Source organism: Castor canadensis, chromosome X (assembly GCF_047511655.1).
Source record: "Castor canadensis chromosome X, mCasCan1.hap1v2, whole genome shotgun sequence".
NCBI lineage: Eukaryota > Metazoa > Chordata > Mammalia > Rodentia > Castoridae > Castor > Castor canadensis.
In genome coordinates, this window is record NC_133405.1 from 68,221,519 (window position 1) to 68,237,111 (window position 15,593).

Here is a 15,593-nt window from a genome sequence, read left to right on the forward strand (position 1 = left end):
TCTGCAGTATAGGTAGAGATTTTGGTCTTGGGGGTTATTTTTGTTTTTACACATAAAATGTATCAATTGTTCAAAAGAAAAGCAAATAAGAAGTACTAGCATCTCTGAATCACAATACAATTACAAAGAATATTATCCTTCAGATACATTATCTAGCTTGTGTAGTTTTCAAAAAGCATGCTGTAATTCTTACCTCTGCTTCTCTTTTCTCCAATTGGATGCTATGTGTATAGGGGAGTAAGGTAGGGGTGTGTGTGTGTGTGATTTATCCTATGTGGTGTTCTCTGTGCTTCTTAGATTAGTGATTTGAGTATTTTATTATTTTTACAAAATTCTGTCAATATTTTCTTAAATGTTTCTTCTGCCGTGAAGAAATATTAATTAACATGAAATACAGGTTCAAGTCACTAACAAGAGCCATTTTAAAGCAAACTTTTCAAATGGAATTTTGAAAAGAATGACTCCTTCTTAGTGAAAAGTAAAGAACAATAAAAATCCTGAACACAGTGAGAGAAAAATACATTATCTACAGAGCAAAAACAATTTGAAAAATGGAAAATTTCTCATCAGAAACCACAAGGGTCAGAAGGAATTAGCACATTTCTCAAGTGATTAAAGAAATGAACCGCCAATCCAGAATTCTATGTCCAGAAAAAGAATCCTTCAGGAATAAAGGGGAAATCAAAACATTCCTAGAAGAGAGAAAATGGAAAGAATTTGTCATCAGTAGATCGGTCCTAAAATAATAGCTAAAGGAAGTTCTCTAAAAAGAAAGGAATTGAGAAAAGAAGAAATTCTGGGACATCTGCAAAGAAGAAATAACAATGGATAATGTATTAGTCAACATCACATTATTTTAATGAGAAATATGACATAGGCTACTTAAAAAGTAGAAAGGTTTGTTTTGACTCACAGTTTGATTCTGGAGGTTCTAGGCCAAGATTAACTGGCCCAATTGGTTTAGGCCTCTGGTGAGGGTAGCACATCATGGAAGGAACACATGTAAGAGCATGAAGTAGACAGTAACAGAGAGGAAGAGACAAGGGTCATGAGATCACCTTCAAATGGATGCCTGCAATGATCTAAGGACCTCCCACAAGACCTCACTTACTAAGGTGGAGAGCACCTCTCAATACCACCACACTGGAGACCAAAACTTTACTTATGTGTCTTTATGGGATACTTATTCAAAGCATACCAGAAAGCATAAAATTATGGATAAATACAAATACAATAGACATTCCTAGAAACATCACTAGAAGAAGATACACTGAAAATACTACTAGTAAATCAAAACGGAGTTTGTACCTTTTTATAAAGTACAAATAACTTCTAGGAAGGCAGGAAAAAGAAAATACAGAAAGGAAAAGCAGAACAAAGATAAACATAAAACAAAATGACAGACTTAAAACCTAACATATCAATAACTACATTACAGAATACTAACTAAAAGGCAAATATTGGCAGAGTAGATTAAAAATCCCAACCCAACTATAGGTTATTGACAAGTAGCTTATCACAAATATACTATAGACAGGGTGAAAATGAAAAGATGGAAACAGATATTCCATACATACATTAATCAAAAGAAAGGAGTGGCTATATTAATATGAGATATGAATATATGACCTCAGAGAAAATGAAATTACCAAAGTCAGAAACAAGATTTACCTGATAAGAGGATTGTGATAGAGTGAATAACAGTCCCAAAAGATGTTGATGTACAATTCTTTGGGAGCTGTGAATGATGTTTCCTTATATGGAAAAAAAAATTCTTCAGAGCCTGTTTCTGGTGGCTCACACTTGTAATCCTAGTTACTTGAGAGGCTGAGATCTGGAGGATTGTGGTCAAAGCCAGCCTGGGCAAAAAGTTTGCAAGATCTCATTTCTTTCTTTTTTTTTATTCATTTATTCATATGTGCAAACACTGGGCCATTTCGCCTCCCCCAACCCCTCTCACTTCCAGACAGAACCTGTTCTGCCCTTATCTCTAATTTTGTTGAAGAGAAAACATAAGCAATAAGAAAGACAAAGTGTTTTTGTTACTTGAGATCAGAATAGCTATACAGAGAGATTCCTAGCATTGCTTCCATGTCCAAATGTGTTACAACCCAAGTTGATTCATCTCTAACTGACCTTTTCACTAGTTCCTGATCCCCTTTTCATAAGTGACCTCTGTTGCTTTAGGTTTCTGTATAAGTTCCTCTGCAGTGGGGACATCAAACACTTTCATGTTTTGGGTTTCTTAACTACCCCCATACCTCCCGTATGTGCTCTCTCCTTATCATATGACCCAAGTCCAACCACATTGCTGTATTTGCCCTAGATCTAAAGTCCACATATGAGGGAGAACATATGATTTTTGGTCTTCTGAGCCTGGCTAACCTCACTCAGAATGATGTTCTCCAGTTCCATCCATGTACTTGTGAATGATAAGATTTCATTCTTCTTCATGGCTGAGTAAAATTACATTGTGTATAAATAACCACATTTTCTTAATCCATTCGTCAGTAGTGGGACATCTTGGCTGTTTCCATAACTTGGCTATTGTAAATAGCGCTGCAACAAACATGGGTGTGCAGATGCCTCTGGAGTAACTTGTGTCGTATTCCTTCAGGTATATCCCCAGGAGTGGGATTGCTAGATCATATGGCAGATCTATGCTTAGATTTTTAAGAAGCCTCCAAATTTTTTTCCAGAGTGGTTGCACTAGCTTCCATTCCCACCAGCAGTGTACAAAGGTTCCTTTTTTCCCACATCCTCACCAACACCTTTGTTAGTGGTGTTTTTGATGATGGCTATTCTAACAGGGGTGAGGTGGAATCTTAGTGTGGTTTTGATTTGCATTTCCTTTATGGCTAGAGATGGTGAGCATTTTTTCATGTATTTTTTTGCCATTTGAATTTCTTCTTTTGATAAAGTTCTGTTTAGTTCAGTTGCCCATTTCTTTATTGGTTCATTGATTTTGGGAGAGTTTAGTCTTTTAAGTTCCCTGTATAGACCTCATTTCTAACAATAGCTCAGCAAGCACCTGTCATCTTAAGCTACATGGGAGGATGAGGTCAGGAGGATCATGGTTCCAGGCCAGTCCAAACAAAAAAGTTTGTGACATCACGCCTGTAATCCTAGCTACTAAGGAGGCAGAGATCAGGAGGATTGCAATTCCAAGCCAGTCCAGGCAAGAGACCCTATCTCAAAAATACCCAATACCACATAGGGCTGGTTGAGTGGCTAACAGTAGAGCACCTGCCTAGCAAGCATAAGGTCCTGAGTTCAAACCCTAGTATTGCCCCCCACCAAAAAAAAGTTTGTGAGACTCCATCTCAATGGAAAAAAATACTGGCATTGTGGTATACACTTGTCATCCTAGCAATGGTAGGAAGTTTAAAATAGGAGGGTCATGGTCTAGGCTGGCTTGGGCAAAAAGTGAGACCCTATTTCCAAAGTGACCAGAGCAAAAAGGGCTGGAGGCATGGCTCAAGGAAGTAGAGTGCCTGTCTAGCAAGCACGAAGCCCTGAGTTCAAACCCTAGTTCTGCCAAAAAAAAAAATTCTTCGGATATTATTAAATTATGGATCTTTAGAGGAAGAATTATTGTGGATTATCAAGATGGCACCAATGTAATCATAAGTATAAGAAGGCTGAAAGATTTGACATTCTTTGGATGTTGATAAAAGGGCTTACAACAAACTGAGATATATTTATTCAACAACATTTCTGAGGCCACTGCTGTTACTCTGTTTTGACCACCCTAGGTCTTCAGCCAGGGCTGTGACTCACCATCACTAGGATACTGTCACTGCTCTACACCCCATTCTCTGGGGCCTAAGTTATACCTACCACTATTTTGTGTCCTAATCCTGGAGCCTGAATTGTAGCTACAGACGGCTATTCCTGGAGCTTCAATACTACTGCACCCCATTCCCAGAACCCCAGTATCTGTTGGGCTGTCATTAATGGATCTGTGCCAATTCTATATCCAATCTCCCTATGGCAAAGTCATCATGGCATGCCCTAGAGACCTGGCCCAACAATCTGTAGATGTTCTACATAAGGCCTCATCTTAGTCTTGGTGCCACTGCCACAGGAAGTATGCCTGCACCCTGTTCCCAGTTGCTGGGGCAATTCTGTGCAGACCCCACATACTCCAGACCTACTGCTGCTCCAAACTACAGTGCCATAGCCCTGGTATTATCAGAGCTGTCTTAGTTCACTTAGGGCACTACAGAAAAATATCTTAAGGCTGGGTAACTAGTAAGTAACAGAAATTTATTATTTACTATTGCTCACAGTTCTGGTGGCTGAGAAATACAAGATGAAAGCAACAGCATATTTTATGTCTGGTGAAAGCTTGCATTCTGCTTGAAAAATGTGTCTTTTAACAGTGTGCTCTCAAAGCAGAAGGGGCAAAGGAACTACCTCCAACCTCTTTTATAAGGGCACTAGAAGGTCAAGTCTCAAAAGTTAATGCATTCCAGAAAGGCCCATCTCTTCATATTATCACATTGGGTTCCAATATCTGAATCATTGGTGGGGGAGGGCAGCAATATTCAAACCACAGTGGCAACTAAGTGCACCCAAGTACCCTGATCTCAGCACCACCACAGCTGTGTGTTCATATGCTACAACCAATGACAAGAGGAATCACTTCATTTTTTAAAATTTTTTATTATAATTGTAAGAGGAACCACTTTAGATTCCTTCTCTGGAGAAAAAGGAGACCAGGATTAACCAAGCAGCCAACAACACCAAGGAACCTAATGGCCCTAGCCACCTTATGATATTAAGTATTTTATTATAATGTTTGTTGTTCATGATCCAAATTTTCCTCAAATTCACTCTCAACCTCTGGCATTAATGAAATATGGGCCTTTTTTTTTTGACAGCAGTAAACTCTTCCCAACCCTTTTCAATGAAGGCCAGTCCTCCATCAATTTCCCCTGATTCCAAAAGTCAGGAGAGATCAACACAGTCCTTGCTCCTCAAGACTAAATCTACATCAGTATTTCATCATGACATCTGCTCAACAAGCTCTTATAGTTCAAGATGTATATTAACTGTATCTACCAACTTTCAAGAATTCCCTCTTTCTTAACCCTTGTTATTAAACTTGGGCTAAAAAAATGCACATAGACTGCCTTTTTGATACCTTAACCTCACAGATGCTTCATTAAGCTTCTTAAGCCCCAAGAGCTCCATGAATCTTAGCCCTTTCTAATGTAGTGACCTTACCTTGCAATTCACTAAAAACTATTTCACTTTCAATAGCCTAAATGCTTGAAGATGTCCCTGATTAAAATTGAATGTCATTTCATCTCTCCCACTCTCTTGAAACTTGCTCTTTTTTTTCACTGTGCCTGACAATCTTCTAGGCCATCAATTCCATCCTCTTTTTCATGTCTTCTTATCCAATATAAACAACTATTTGGATAAATTCCCTAGATCATCTGCCATTATCACCTGGCCAACACTCAGCACCTGAGTACCTGCTAACTGTTTCCTTTTCCTCATCTAGTCAATTAGCACTGCTGAAGAAAGTCGTAACAGTAGAGGTAATATCAGCTGAGCCCTTACTTGTCAACAATTATTTTATTCAATGTCTATTGATAGCATATTTAATTTTCATAGTCCCCTTTCCAAGTCTTTTCCATTCTTAAACTCCTAAAGGTACATTCTATTTTTTCTTATTTTAAATGATGACCTTACACTGAGAACACACAGATGTCCAATTTGAGCTGCCTCAATTTCCCACCTACGTTCTTCAAGATCTCCCAGTAATCAACTTCCATTCACTAGCTCTGACCAATCCCTCCACTTGTCTTCCTGATTTCAGCAATTCTTTATGAAATGTGGTCAAGAGTACAGGTTCTAGACTCAGACCATGTGATTTCAGATCTGGATTTACCACTAGTAACTACTATGTGAGTTTGGGCAAGTTACTCAACTTTTCTAAGCTTTGGTTTCCTTACTTGTAAAAAGATACATAGTAACCATACCAACTCACAGACCCACTATGAAACACAAAGGAGAAAATTCACATAAAGCACCAAGAGAAATACCTAAATCACAGTAATTGCTCAAGAAACATAACAGCTATGATTACTAATTATCTTTTTCTTTATACTAGCTCTTGGCACATTTTCCCTTGTCTCCAAACTTACATAAGTCTCCTGACTTTAAATTAGAAGATATGTTTTCTGGAATTTGCTACTTCCATCCCAACATTTCTTTCCTTCCTTTTACCACTAAACTTTTGTAAAGAATAACATAAACCTTTCCAGAAGAAGCAAGTAATAGCAGAAGTACTTTAGAACCAAAAATACCTGCATTTGATCTTGCATCTTCCACTTGCCAGCTGTTTGATCCAAAACAAGCACTTTTTTATACTTCAGTTTTTTAAATCTGTGAAATGGTAATATTACCCATTTTTTAGGGTCATCAATAGGGTTAAAGTGAATATATGCAGAGCAAATGACCAAAGTAGGTTCTAGATGAATGTCAGTTCTCCATCTCTTATCCTTTCTTTAACTTCTTGCAATCTGGGATGTCTCTCTATATTACTCTATTTATATTTCTTTGTTTTATTTTAGGTCTGTAAAACAATAATATCTACTATATAATGTCTAGAGGATACATGAAGTTATATATATATATATATATATATAATATATATATATATAAAATATATATATATAAAGTGTTTTACCATAGTGCCTGCCTATGATAAGCACTTAATAAATGTCCATTACTGGTGACTTACTGGTCAAATGAAAAGAAAGTTCACATGTTAAGTGAGTAAGCCAGACTCAGAAAGACAAATATCACGTTTTCTCTCATATGCAAAATCTAGAACTTAAAAAAAAACAGACATGAATGTAAAGGGAGGGGCTATGGTGTTGGGGGAAGCACAAGGAGGAGGAAGCTATAAGTAGAATGAGCTATAAAAGGAAAGTAGATGAAGATCAGTAAGATCACCTTGGGACCAACAGAAAAAAGGAAGGGGGAGGAGGAAAGAAGAGGGGACAGGGGATGAACATGTCTGAAAGTATATTTCATGCATGTATAAAAATGTGACAATGAAACACATTTTTTAAAAGACATATTTTTTAAAAAGAAAGAAAGTTTACAGGCTCAGGATAGCATGCACAAAGTCCTGGGTTCAATGCCCAGCACCACAAACAAAGAAACAGACAAAAACAGTTCAAATCTTTACTCTAGGCTTCACTGATAACACACTTCTGATTTGCTTTTAACTACTAACCATTCCTTCTGTCTCTGCATCTCCTCCCTGAAGCTTTTCCTTATTCTCTTCAAACCAGGTGCAAGCTCCTTTTCCCCTGAAACCTCAAAGTACTTTGTACTTCTTTTGAGGCAAGGCACTTCTTACTCAGAATCACAGCCGTTTGTGTTAAATGTTGCATCTCCATTGTTTAATTTAGTTTTTTCTTTTATCCTCACTGCCTGGCACTTATTTGTTCATGCAGAACTTACTAAATATCCAATATAAGTCAGACCTGTGCTCAGTATTAAGGATACAAAGATTATCATGCTATAATTACTATTCTCAAGGAGGTTATGATTTAGGATGGTAGAAAAGGCAGTAAATATTACAATATTTGCAGTGTTAAGAAATACTGCAAATATGGTGAGGGTTCTGTGGAAGCATAAAGAGGAGGTATTTGAATTAGACTGATTTGTTTGGGTACACTCCCTTGGAAAAAAGAGTTTTCTGCTTAGCAAATGGGGAGGGTGTACACAGATATGTTAGATGAATGGATGAGGTGTAAGTAGAACATAGACGAGGATGGGCAATGGCACTTTAGGATCAGCAGAAAGAGGAAGTAAAAACGCATGGAAGGGTGAAGCAAGTAGTTCAACATCGAGGAGCATTCTTGACTGACAAGAGATGAAGGGCAGTTAATACAGTATGGAGAAATACGTTTAAGTAGAGGAGGTGCATAATCAGATTTGCCCTTTGGTAGAAGTACTCCGGCAGCAAAGGGGAAAATAGATTCCACGAGAGGCAGGAAGGACGTAGAGTCCAGTTAGGAGGGTGTTTGATAGTTCAGATAAAGGTATGAGCTCTCAGAATTGCAGAAATAAAGTAAGAACGGCGAATCAAGAAAGGTACAGAGTTGACTTAAAATCAAGCTGAACTGAGTTATTCATATTTACAACTCCTTCAAAGCTAACAAAACATTTGACACTTAAAATGCGCTACGTAAATATCTGTAAATTACTGTTAGTGAAACCTAGCAGCCAGCTGAGTCAGTTCCTGTACTCTTATTTCTAAAACAACCTTTTTCTCACTATAAAACTCAAAAGAAACGGGTCTATTATTCGACTGTGAGTAACAACACTACTTATGAAACCGCATATTGCAGAGATTCTGGGAAATCTCTATCCCGATCTGTTTTGTCCCAAAGAAGATTTGAACAAAGTCCTTTGATAGTCACGAGGCTCCGCCCTGCGCACCGAGACACATGCCAAGAATTCCCGTTTGTCTTTCTTGAAGCTGTTCGCTTCCTGGCTGGCTGGCCATTTTGAACACAGCGGTTTTTAAGTTTGTATCGCCGCTGGATAATCGGTCCAGCGTAGAGGGCTATGGAGAGAACAGTGCCCTAGACTGAGGAAACTAAGGAAAGAGGAAGGCAGGTGTATTGAGGCTTCAAAATTAATGATCAAATTCTCTCACAATCGCACCTTCGCACCACTACTTGCTGAAGGGCTCCCTTCCGAAGTTAGGAGAATCCGACACACACTTACTGGAATGTTATCGATACTGAAACACACACATAACTAAGTTTGTTTTTACTTACCCTAAAAGCCGCCATATCTATAACCCTGTCAGCACAAGTTCGCTTATGGAGAGCTCAGAGGGACAAAACAGTTCCACTTGACAGCCCCGCCTCCTTACGCCCTGGCCTGCGGCCTTTACTCCGCCCTCCTGCGGTTTTAGCAGCTGGTGCTCCTTGCTAGTAAGCTGTTTTCGGAGAAAAGTTTGTGAGGGCTAGAGGAGTGGCTCAAGTGGTTAAGACTGCTTGCCCAGCAAACATAAAAGTCAGAGTTCTAAACCCCCAGTATTGCAAAAAATAAATAAATAAAGGAGACTCAGACTTCAAACCCCAGTATTCCAAAAGAGTAAATAAAACAAACAAACGAACAAAAAACTGAAGAGAAAGGCTTCGTTCTTGTTTTCTCCTGGATAAAGCTTTTCACAATATTCTCCATAGTCCAGTTGAGAGTTGTTTCCTTGGATTAACAACTTTTCTTTTGTTTTGAGTATATATGGTTTGTCTACATACGAACCTAAAACCCAAGTCCACCGCCTTAATTAACTATATACAGTAGTCACACACACACACACACACACACACACACACAAACCCATGTTACCTGTGCCGAACATGGGCAAGTTCATTCATCCTAAAACTATGTCACTGAGCATGAACTCTATGCTATTGAAAATGTCTAAGTGAAACTGTGTCCTTATTTGATTCATTGCTTTAAAACAAGTACCCAGTGCTTAGTGACCAAGACATTCAAATAATGTTCTTTTCATTTCTGGCAATGTCAGACAAGCGTCTTCCTTCATTTATCCTGCTATTCTTTAAATTTCAATGTTTATATATACATGTAAGTATCATATGAAATTCTCTGGGTAAACATCTTAAACAAACAAAAATGTTATTTTTTTCTTTTACAAAATCAGAGAACAGGAGGACAGAAGAGGTCCTGCCTGGGGGGTTGGTACCAGTGGGAGGAGGAGGATGGGATAAATGGTGTAGGAGGGTGAATATGGTGCAAATACTGTGTACACAAGTTTGTAAATAGAAAAATAAGATTTGTTGAAACTATACCAGGAATGGGGGAAGGGGCAACAAAGGAGAATGGTGGAGGGGGTGAATTCAAGTAAGATACATTTGATACATTGTAAGAACTTTTGTGGAAGCCACAATGTACCCCCCACACACCACAACAATAAAAAATTTAAATTAATATTAAAGAAAAATAAAAATGAGCCTCTTGAAGGCAAGTTTAATATATATATATACCTATATATATATATAAAATTTTTAATAATCAAAATGAGCTGGGTACTGGTAGATAGCTACTTAGGAGGCAGAGATCAGAAGGAACATGGTTTAAGCCAACCTGGGCAAGTAGTTTGTGAGACCCTATCTCAAAAATACCCAGCCCATAATATGGTTGGAGAAGTGGCTCAACTTGTAGAGTGCTTATTTAAAGCCCAAACTTAAGCCTGAGGCCCTGTGTTGAAACTCTAGTACCAACAAAAACAAAATTGAAATGTTCACTTTGTTACATTATTATTGCTTAGTAAATGACTTTCTCCACAATTTCTTTAACTCAATCTTCCAACAACAATGTAAAGCTTACTTTTTCATGCTGCATTTCTCAAGGCTGATTCTGGCTTTTTCCAAATATTTTCCTATCTGATAAACACATTGAAATTTTTCACACCAGAAGCCTTCTTACAAGGTTGTTTCATATTCTGCTCTCATTCTCTTTTTTTGTCCCTATTTGTTTTTTCTCCCTCCCCTCTGAAATTTTAATTCAAACATTTTCTGAATTCAATCATTATCCTTTGAGCTCTTTGACTCACACCTTTTTTTTTTTTTTTGGCCTCCTCAAAATCTCTAAGCCTTAATGTCAATACCAGCAGTCCATAGCCGCACACAATTTATCTCAAATTTAGCCATATAAAAAAAACCCAAACATTTATTGTCTCATAGTTTCTGTGGTTTAGGAATTTGGAAGTGACTTAGTGAGATGATTTTACCTCTTGATCTCTCATGAGGCTGTGGTCAAGATATAGGTTAGAGCTGTATTTAACATAAGGCTTCATTAGGACTGTAGAATCTATTTCTAAGATGGTTCACTCATGAGGTTGTTGAGAGACCTCAGTTATTTGGCATATGAAGCTCTCCATAGGGTTGTTTGAGTCTCATGACATGACAACTAACTTCCCCAGAGTGAGTGATATAAGAGAAAAAGCAAGGAACAGAGAATGCAGAGTGGCTCAAGTGGTAGAATGCCTGTCTAAACAGTGTGCGGCCCTGAGTTCAAATCCCAGTACTGCCAAACCAAAAATTAAAAAAAAAAACAAGGAGGAAGCTATGATGCCTTTTATGTCCCAATCTTGGATGTCAAACACAGTCACTCCAGCCACATTCTTTAAATCATTAGTGGCGAGTCATTAAGTAAAGCCCATTCCAGAGGAGGAGAAATGTGTCTTAGCTTTAAAGAAGGGAACATCATAGTCTTTCCAAATATACTGTGAAGCTACCATAGCATCTTTCCTTTTTTCACTATCTATTAGTGTCTCTGGTCTCAGTTTATGCTAACTAGCATAGACTTCATGGTATATCTCCTCAACTTTTTTGCCAATAAATTCCTATGTATCAGTTATAATATGTTATTTATTAATTGCTACATACTTTTATTTATTTCCTTCTTGTGTAAATGTAGGCAGTCCATCGCTGATATGGAGGCTCAGGAACACATATTGTTTTAGCATTTTCAACATATACCTAGTCAAAAATGGCTTCTCCAGTTCCAGCATTATATCTGCATTCCAATCAACAGTAAGGAGAAAAGGGGAACAAGAGCATACCCCTCACATTAATAATATTTCTGAGAAGTGCAAGACATATTGCTTCTGCCTAGATTCTGTTGTCCAGAACCTAGTTACATGGCCACAGTTAACAGCAGGGGAAGCTAGGTGATAAATCTGTATTCTGAACAGTAGTGTGTCTGGATAATATCACAAAAAAAGGGAAAAATGAATATTGAAGTATCTTCCACAGTTTTTTACTCTTTTCATTTTATTCACTCCATAATATCATGTTTCATGATAAATGTATTTCTCTTGTCTCAACCTATCTTTGAGCTTCAGACAGGCATGAAGTAACAGGAAATCACAGTCTTAAACTCAATTTGTATTGCAACACTTTGAGACATAATAGAACAAGGTTCTCACTCCCCTTGAGTGGTCTCTATGCAATGGGTTGTCTGTAAATTGTGGTGCTGATGTGAGTTCTCCACTTAATTAGAAATCCTGTGCAATTGCACAGAGCCCTTCACAGCAACCCACTAGCTGCAATACCTTCCAGACCATGTGTAGTTTATAGGACTGCTCTCAAGAATATGGTCAAGCATAGGGCTGGGCACATGACTCAAGTGATAGAGCACCTGCTTAGCAAGTGCAAGGCCATGAGTTCTAACCCCAGTACACCACCACAAATGATAATAATGATAAAAAACAATAATAATATGGTTAGGCATCTGAACCTCAGGATATAGAGCCTCTTACACATGTCTTTTGCCCCACTGACCACATGACATCATGACCCCATGCATTTCTTCTTTAGTTTTTTTGTTCCTGTGGTGGGGATCAAAAAACCCAGGGCTTTTCTCATGCTAGCCAAGCATGCTGCCACTGAGCTACATCACCAGCCCTTTAAAAATGATACTCATTTTTTTGCAGTGCTGGTTATCATACCCAGGGCCTTGTGCACACTAAGCAAGTGATCTACCACTGAGCCACATCCCCAGTCCTTTTTAGGCTTTCACTGAAAGGAGTTCTCATTCTAAATCGTACCCCTATGTAATGGGATCTGATAAACATCACAACCTGATGACTCCTTTCCCTTTTGTTGTGGTACTGGGGATCAGACCTAAGGCTTCATGCACATGCTTGGCAAGCACTGCCACTGAACTACATCTCCACTCATGACACACTAACTTAAAAATATTTTTCCTTAAGTTCTTAGAAATATAAATAATTTTATTTCATTGTAAGGGAGCAAGAAATGTTTCATACTTTTGCAATTAGTGCTCCTCAATCTAAGAGAAAAGAGGGGATGTGTGTTAAGAGTGGAAAAACAAAATCCCATGAGTATTATGCCCTGTAACACGTAGGTTTTATATTTTGAAAAGACATAAACAACTTTGAATAGATTTCTGATTCCTATAATTAAATATACCCTAAGAAAATTTTGATTTTTAAATTTAAGTTTTATTCAAACTAAGTTTATTTGAACTGATACATAAATACATAAAAATTGTACATATTAATAGGGTATCATGTGACATTTCAATATGTGCATACATTGTATAATGTTTAAATCAGATTAAACATTATCTCCTCAAACATCTCTCATTTCTTTATGGTGAAAACACTCAAGATTCTTTCATCTAATTTTTGAAATATACAGTACATTACTGTTTATACTCATCCTCCTGAACATTAACACACCAGCACTTCTTTCTTCTATCTAACTGTAACTTACTAACCATTGATCACCCTTTGCCATTCCTCCTTCCACCTTCCTCTCCGTAGCCTTTGGTAACAACCATTCCATTCCCAACTTCTATAAGATCAATATTTTAGATTCCATATATGAGTGAGATCATGTAGCACTTGTCTTTCTCTGCTTGATCTATTTTTATTACCATATATGAGTTATACAATGAGGTTTCATTATGACATATACATATAAGCTTATAATGTATCTTAGATTCACCCCCTCCAACATTCCTCCTCACCTCTCCTTCTTAGAAGAAGTTCAACAGGTTTCATTGTTCAATTTTTATGCATATATACAAAGTACATCGACCATATTCACCCTCTTCATTTATCCACCCCTCTCTACTGGTATCCAACCCATTCACCTCCAGACAGGACCTGTTTTACCTTCTTGTCCTTCATTTTTTTAAAGTGTATATTCATTGTTCAAGGGGTCTTCACCTTGGTATTTCACACATGTATATATTATACCTAATCATATTAGGCCCTTGTATTACTTACTTTTTATTTACCTGCTCTCTTATTTTTCAGCAGTTTACAGTGTATTCATTACCCTATCTTCATACACAGATCAATGTCTTTCAGTATTATTTACTCTCTGTCGTTCTCTTCTCTCCTTCACCTCCCTGTAGTTCCTTCAGAAAGACCTATTACAATCATATTCACATTCTCTCTCTCTCTCTCTCTCTCTCTCTATATATATATATATATATATATGTGTGTGTGTGTGTATGTGTATACATTTATCTTTTAGGCAAGGAGCACAGTAGTGCAAATGTCTTTTTACCAAACTGGTTTTATTTCCTATGATAATATGCCTCGAAGTGAGATTACTGTATCATATGATAGCTCTATTTTAAATTTTGAAGAACCTCCATACTGCTTTCCATATGGCCTAATAATTTTAAAAATTTCAATTGACAAATAATAATTGTATATGTTTATGTGGTCCAATGTAATGTTTTGATCTATGATTATGTTGTGGATTATTAAATCAATCTAATTAATAAATCCATCACCTCACATACTTGTGTCCTTTTCTGTAGAGTCAATACTTAAAATCTACTTTATAGAACTACTATCTGATTCAGCAGTCCTACTGGTGGGTATACATCCAAAGGAAGTGAAATTAGATTGCCAAAGAGGTATCTGCACTTCCATGTTCATTGCAGCATTATTCACAATAACTAAAATATGGAAGCCTGTCATTGGATGAATGGATAAAGAAAATATAACACATACACACAACTGACTATTATTGAACTTTTAAAAGGAAGAAAATTTTGTCTTTTGCAACACATGGATTATCCTGGAGGACTTTATGCTAAGTGAAATAAGCCAGGCACAGAAAGACAAATATTGTATGATTTTATGGAAACTAAGACAGTTTACCATGGAATGGGGGAGAATGTGAGTAGAGTATGAATGCAGTTTGGAATGTGTACACTTTAAGATGTTTGTATGACATTCAAATACATAATGCAGCTCCAATGAGAGATCTGAGCAGTCAATAAAGAGTTTTTAATCTTGTATATAAATGATCATTAAAATCTTAGCAATGGAAGACGTTGTTCAGGAAGAGCACATAATTGTTTTTCTCCCAATTCTCTTTTAAAGTTATTTGAAAATTTTGGAGCAAAAAAGTAATGTAATAATTTGTTCATACTTTTCAAAAATTTGAAGTTTAATATATTTACAGAAAATCTCTATCATTATTATTATATAATCAAAAATATAAAAGGGCAATAGGTTGATGAAAATTAGAGGAAATTAGTATAAACAAACCTTTTCCTGTAAATGGAGACAGCAGGAGCTAGAAAGAAAAAAATAGTAGTCAAGAATCCATTTAAAATATATATTATTGGTCATGTATTTGGACAAAGGAAAATGTGAATGTCATAATTTTGCATAAGTAGTCAAGAAATGAAAAGGAAAAGAATAAATGGGACTAGAAATCACAATGATAAACATCTGAAAATTAGAATTTACTGGACCAGTAATCTATCCACTCCAAATCCCTAGCATACTAGTCTATGAGAATTCTGAAGATAATAGATTCATTTATTGAATTTTTTGTGTTGTATTCAAGGTAAAGTCATTTCTCTGATAACCAGATGAATTTTTCTAAAATAAGTAAAAATAATAATTTATCAATAAAGTTTATTTTGTCTTCTAAATATTGAGAAGATATCAAAACCAAAGGGCATCATCCAAGGTTATACTATAGGAAAAGACATGCTATTGCTAAGAGATGTGTAAATCT

At 36.8% G+C, this 15,593-nt stretch overlaps 1 protein-coding gene across 2 annotated transcripts in view; it reads right to left on the reverse strand.

Moving 5' to 3' along the window:
* The window catches only part of LOC109685548 (MICOS complex subunit MIC27), a 69,146-nt gene extending 60,184 nt beyond the window's left edge, over positions 1-8,962 (reverse strand). The window contains exon 1 of one of the 2 annotated variants that reach the window (XM_074064088.1): positions 8,820-8,962. In XM_074064088.1, coding sequence (XP_073920189.1) covers positions 8,820-8,834 — 15 coding nt within the window. In that variant the 5' untranslated portion in view covers positions 8,835-8,962. The remainder of the gene's footprint in view (positions 1-8,819) is intronic. The other variant, XM_074064089.1, reaches the window with a different exon arrangement.
* Positions 8,963-15,593: the final 6,631 nt, after the last annotated feature.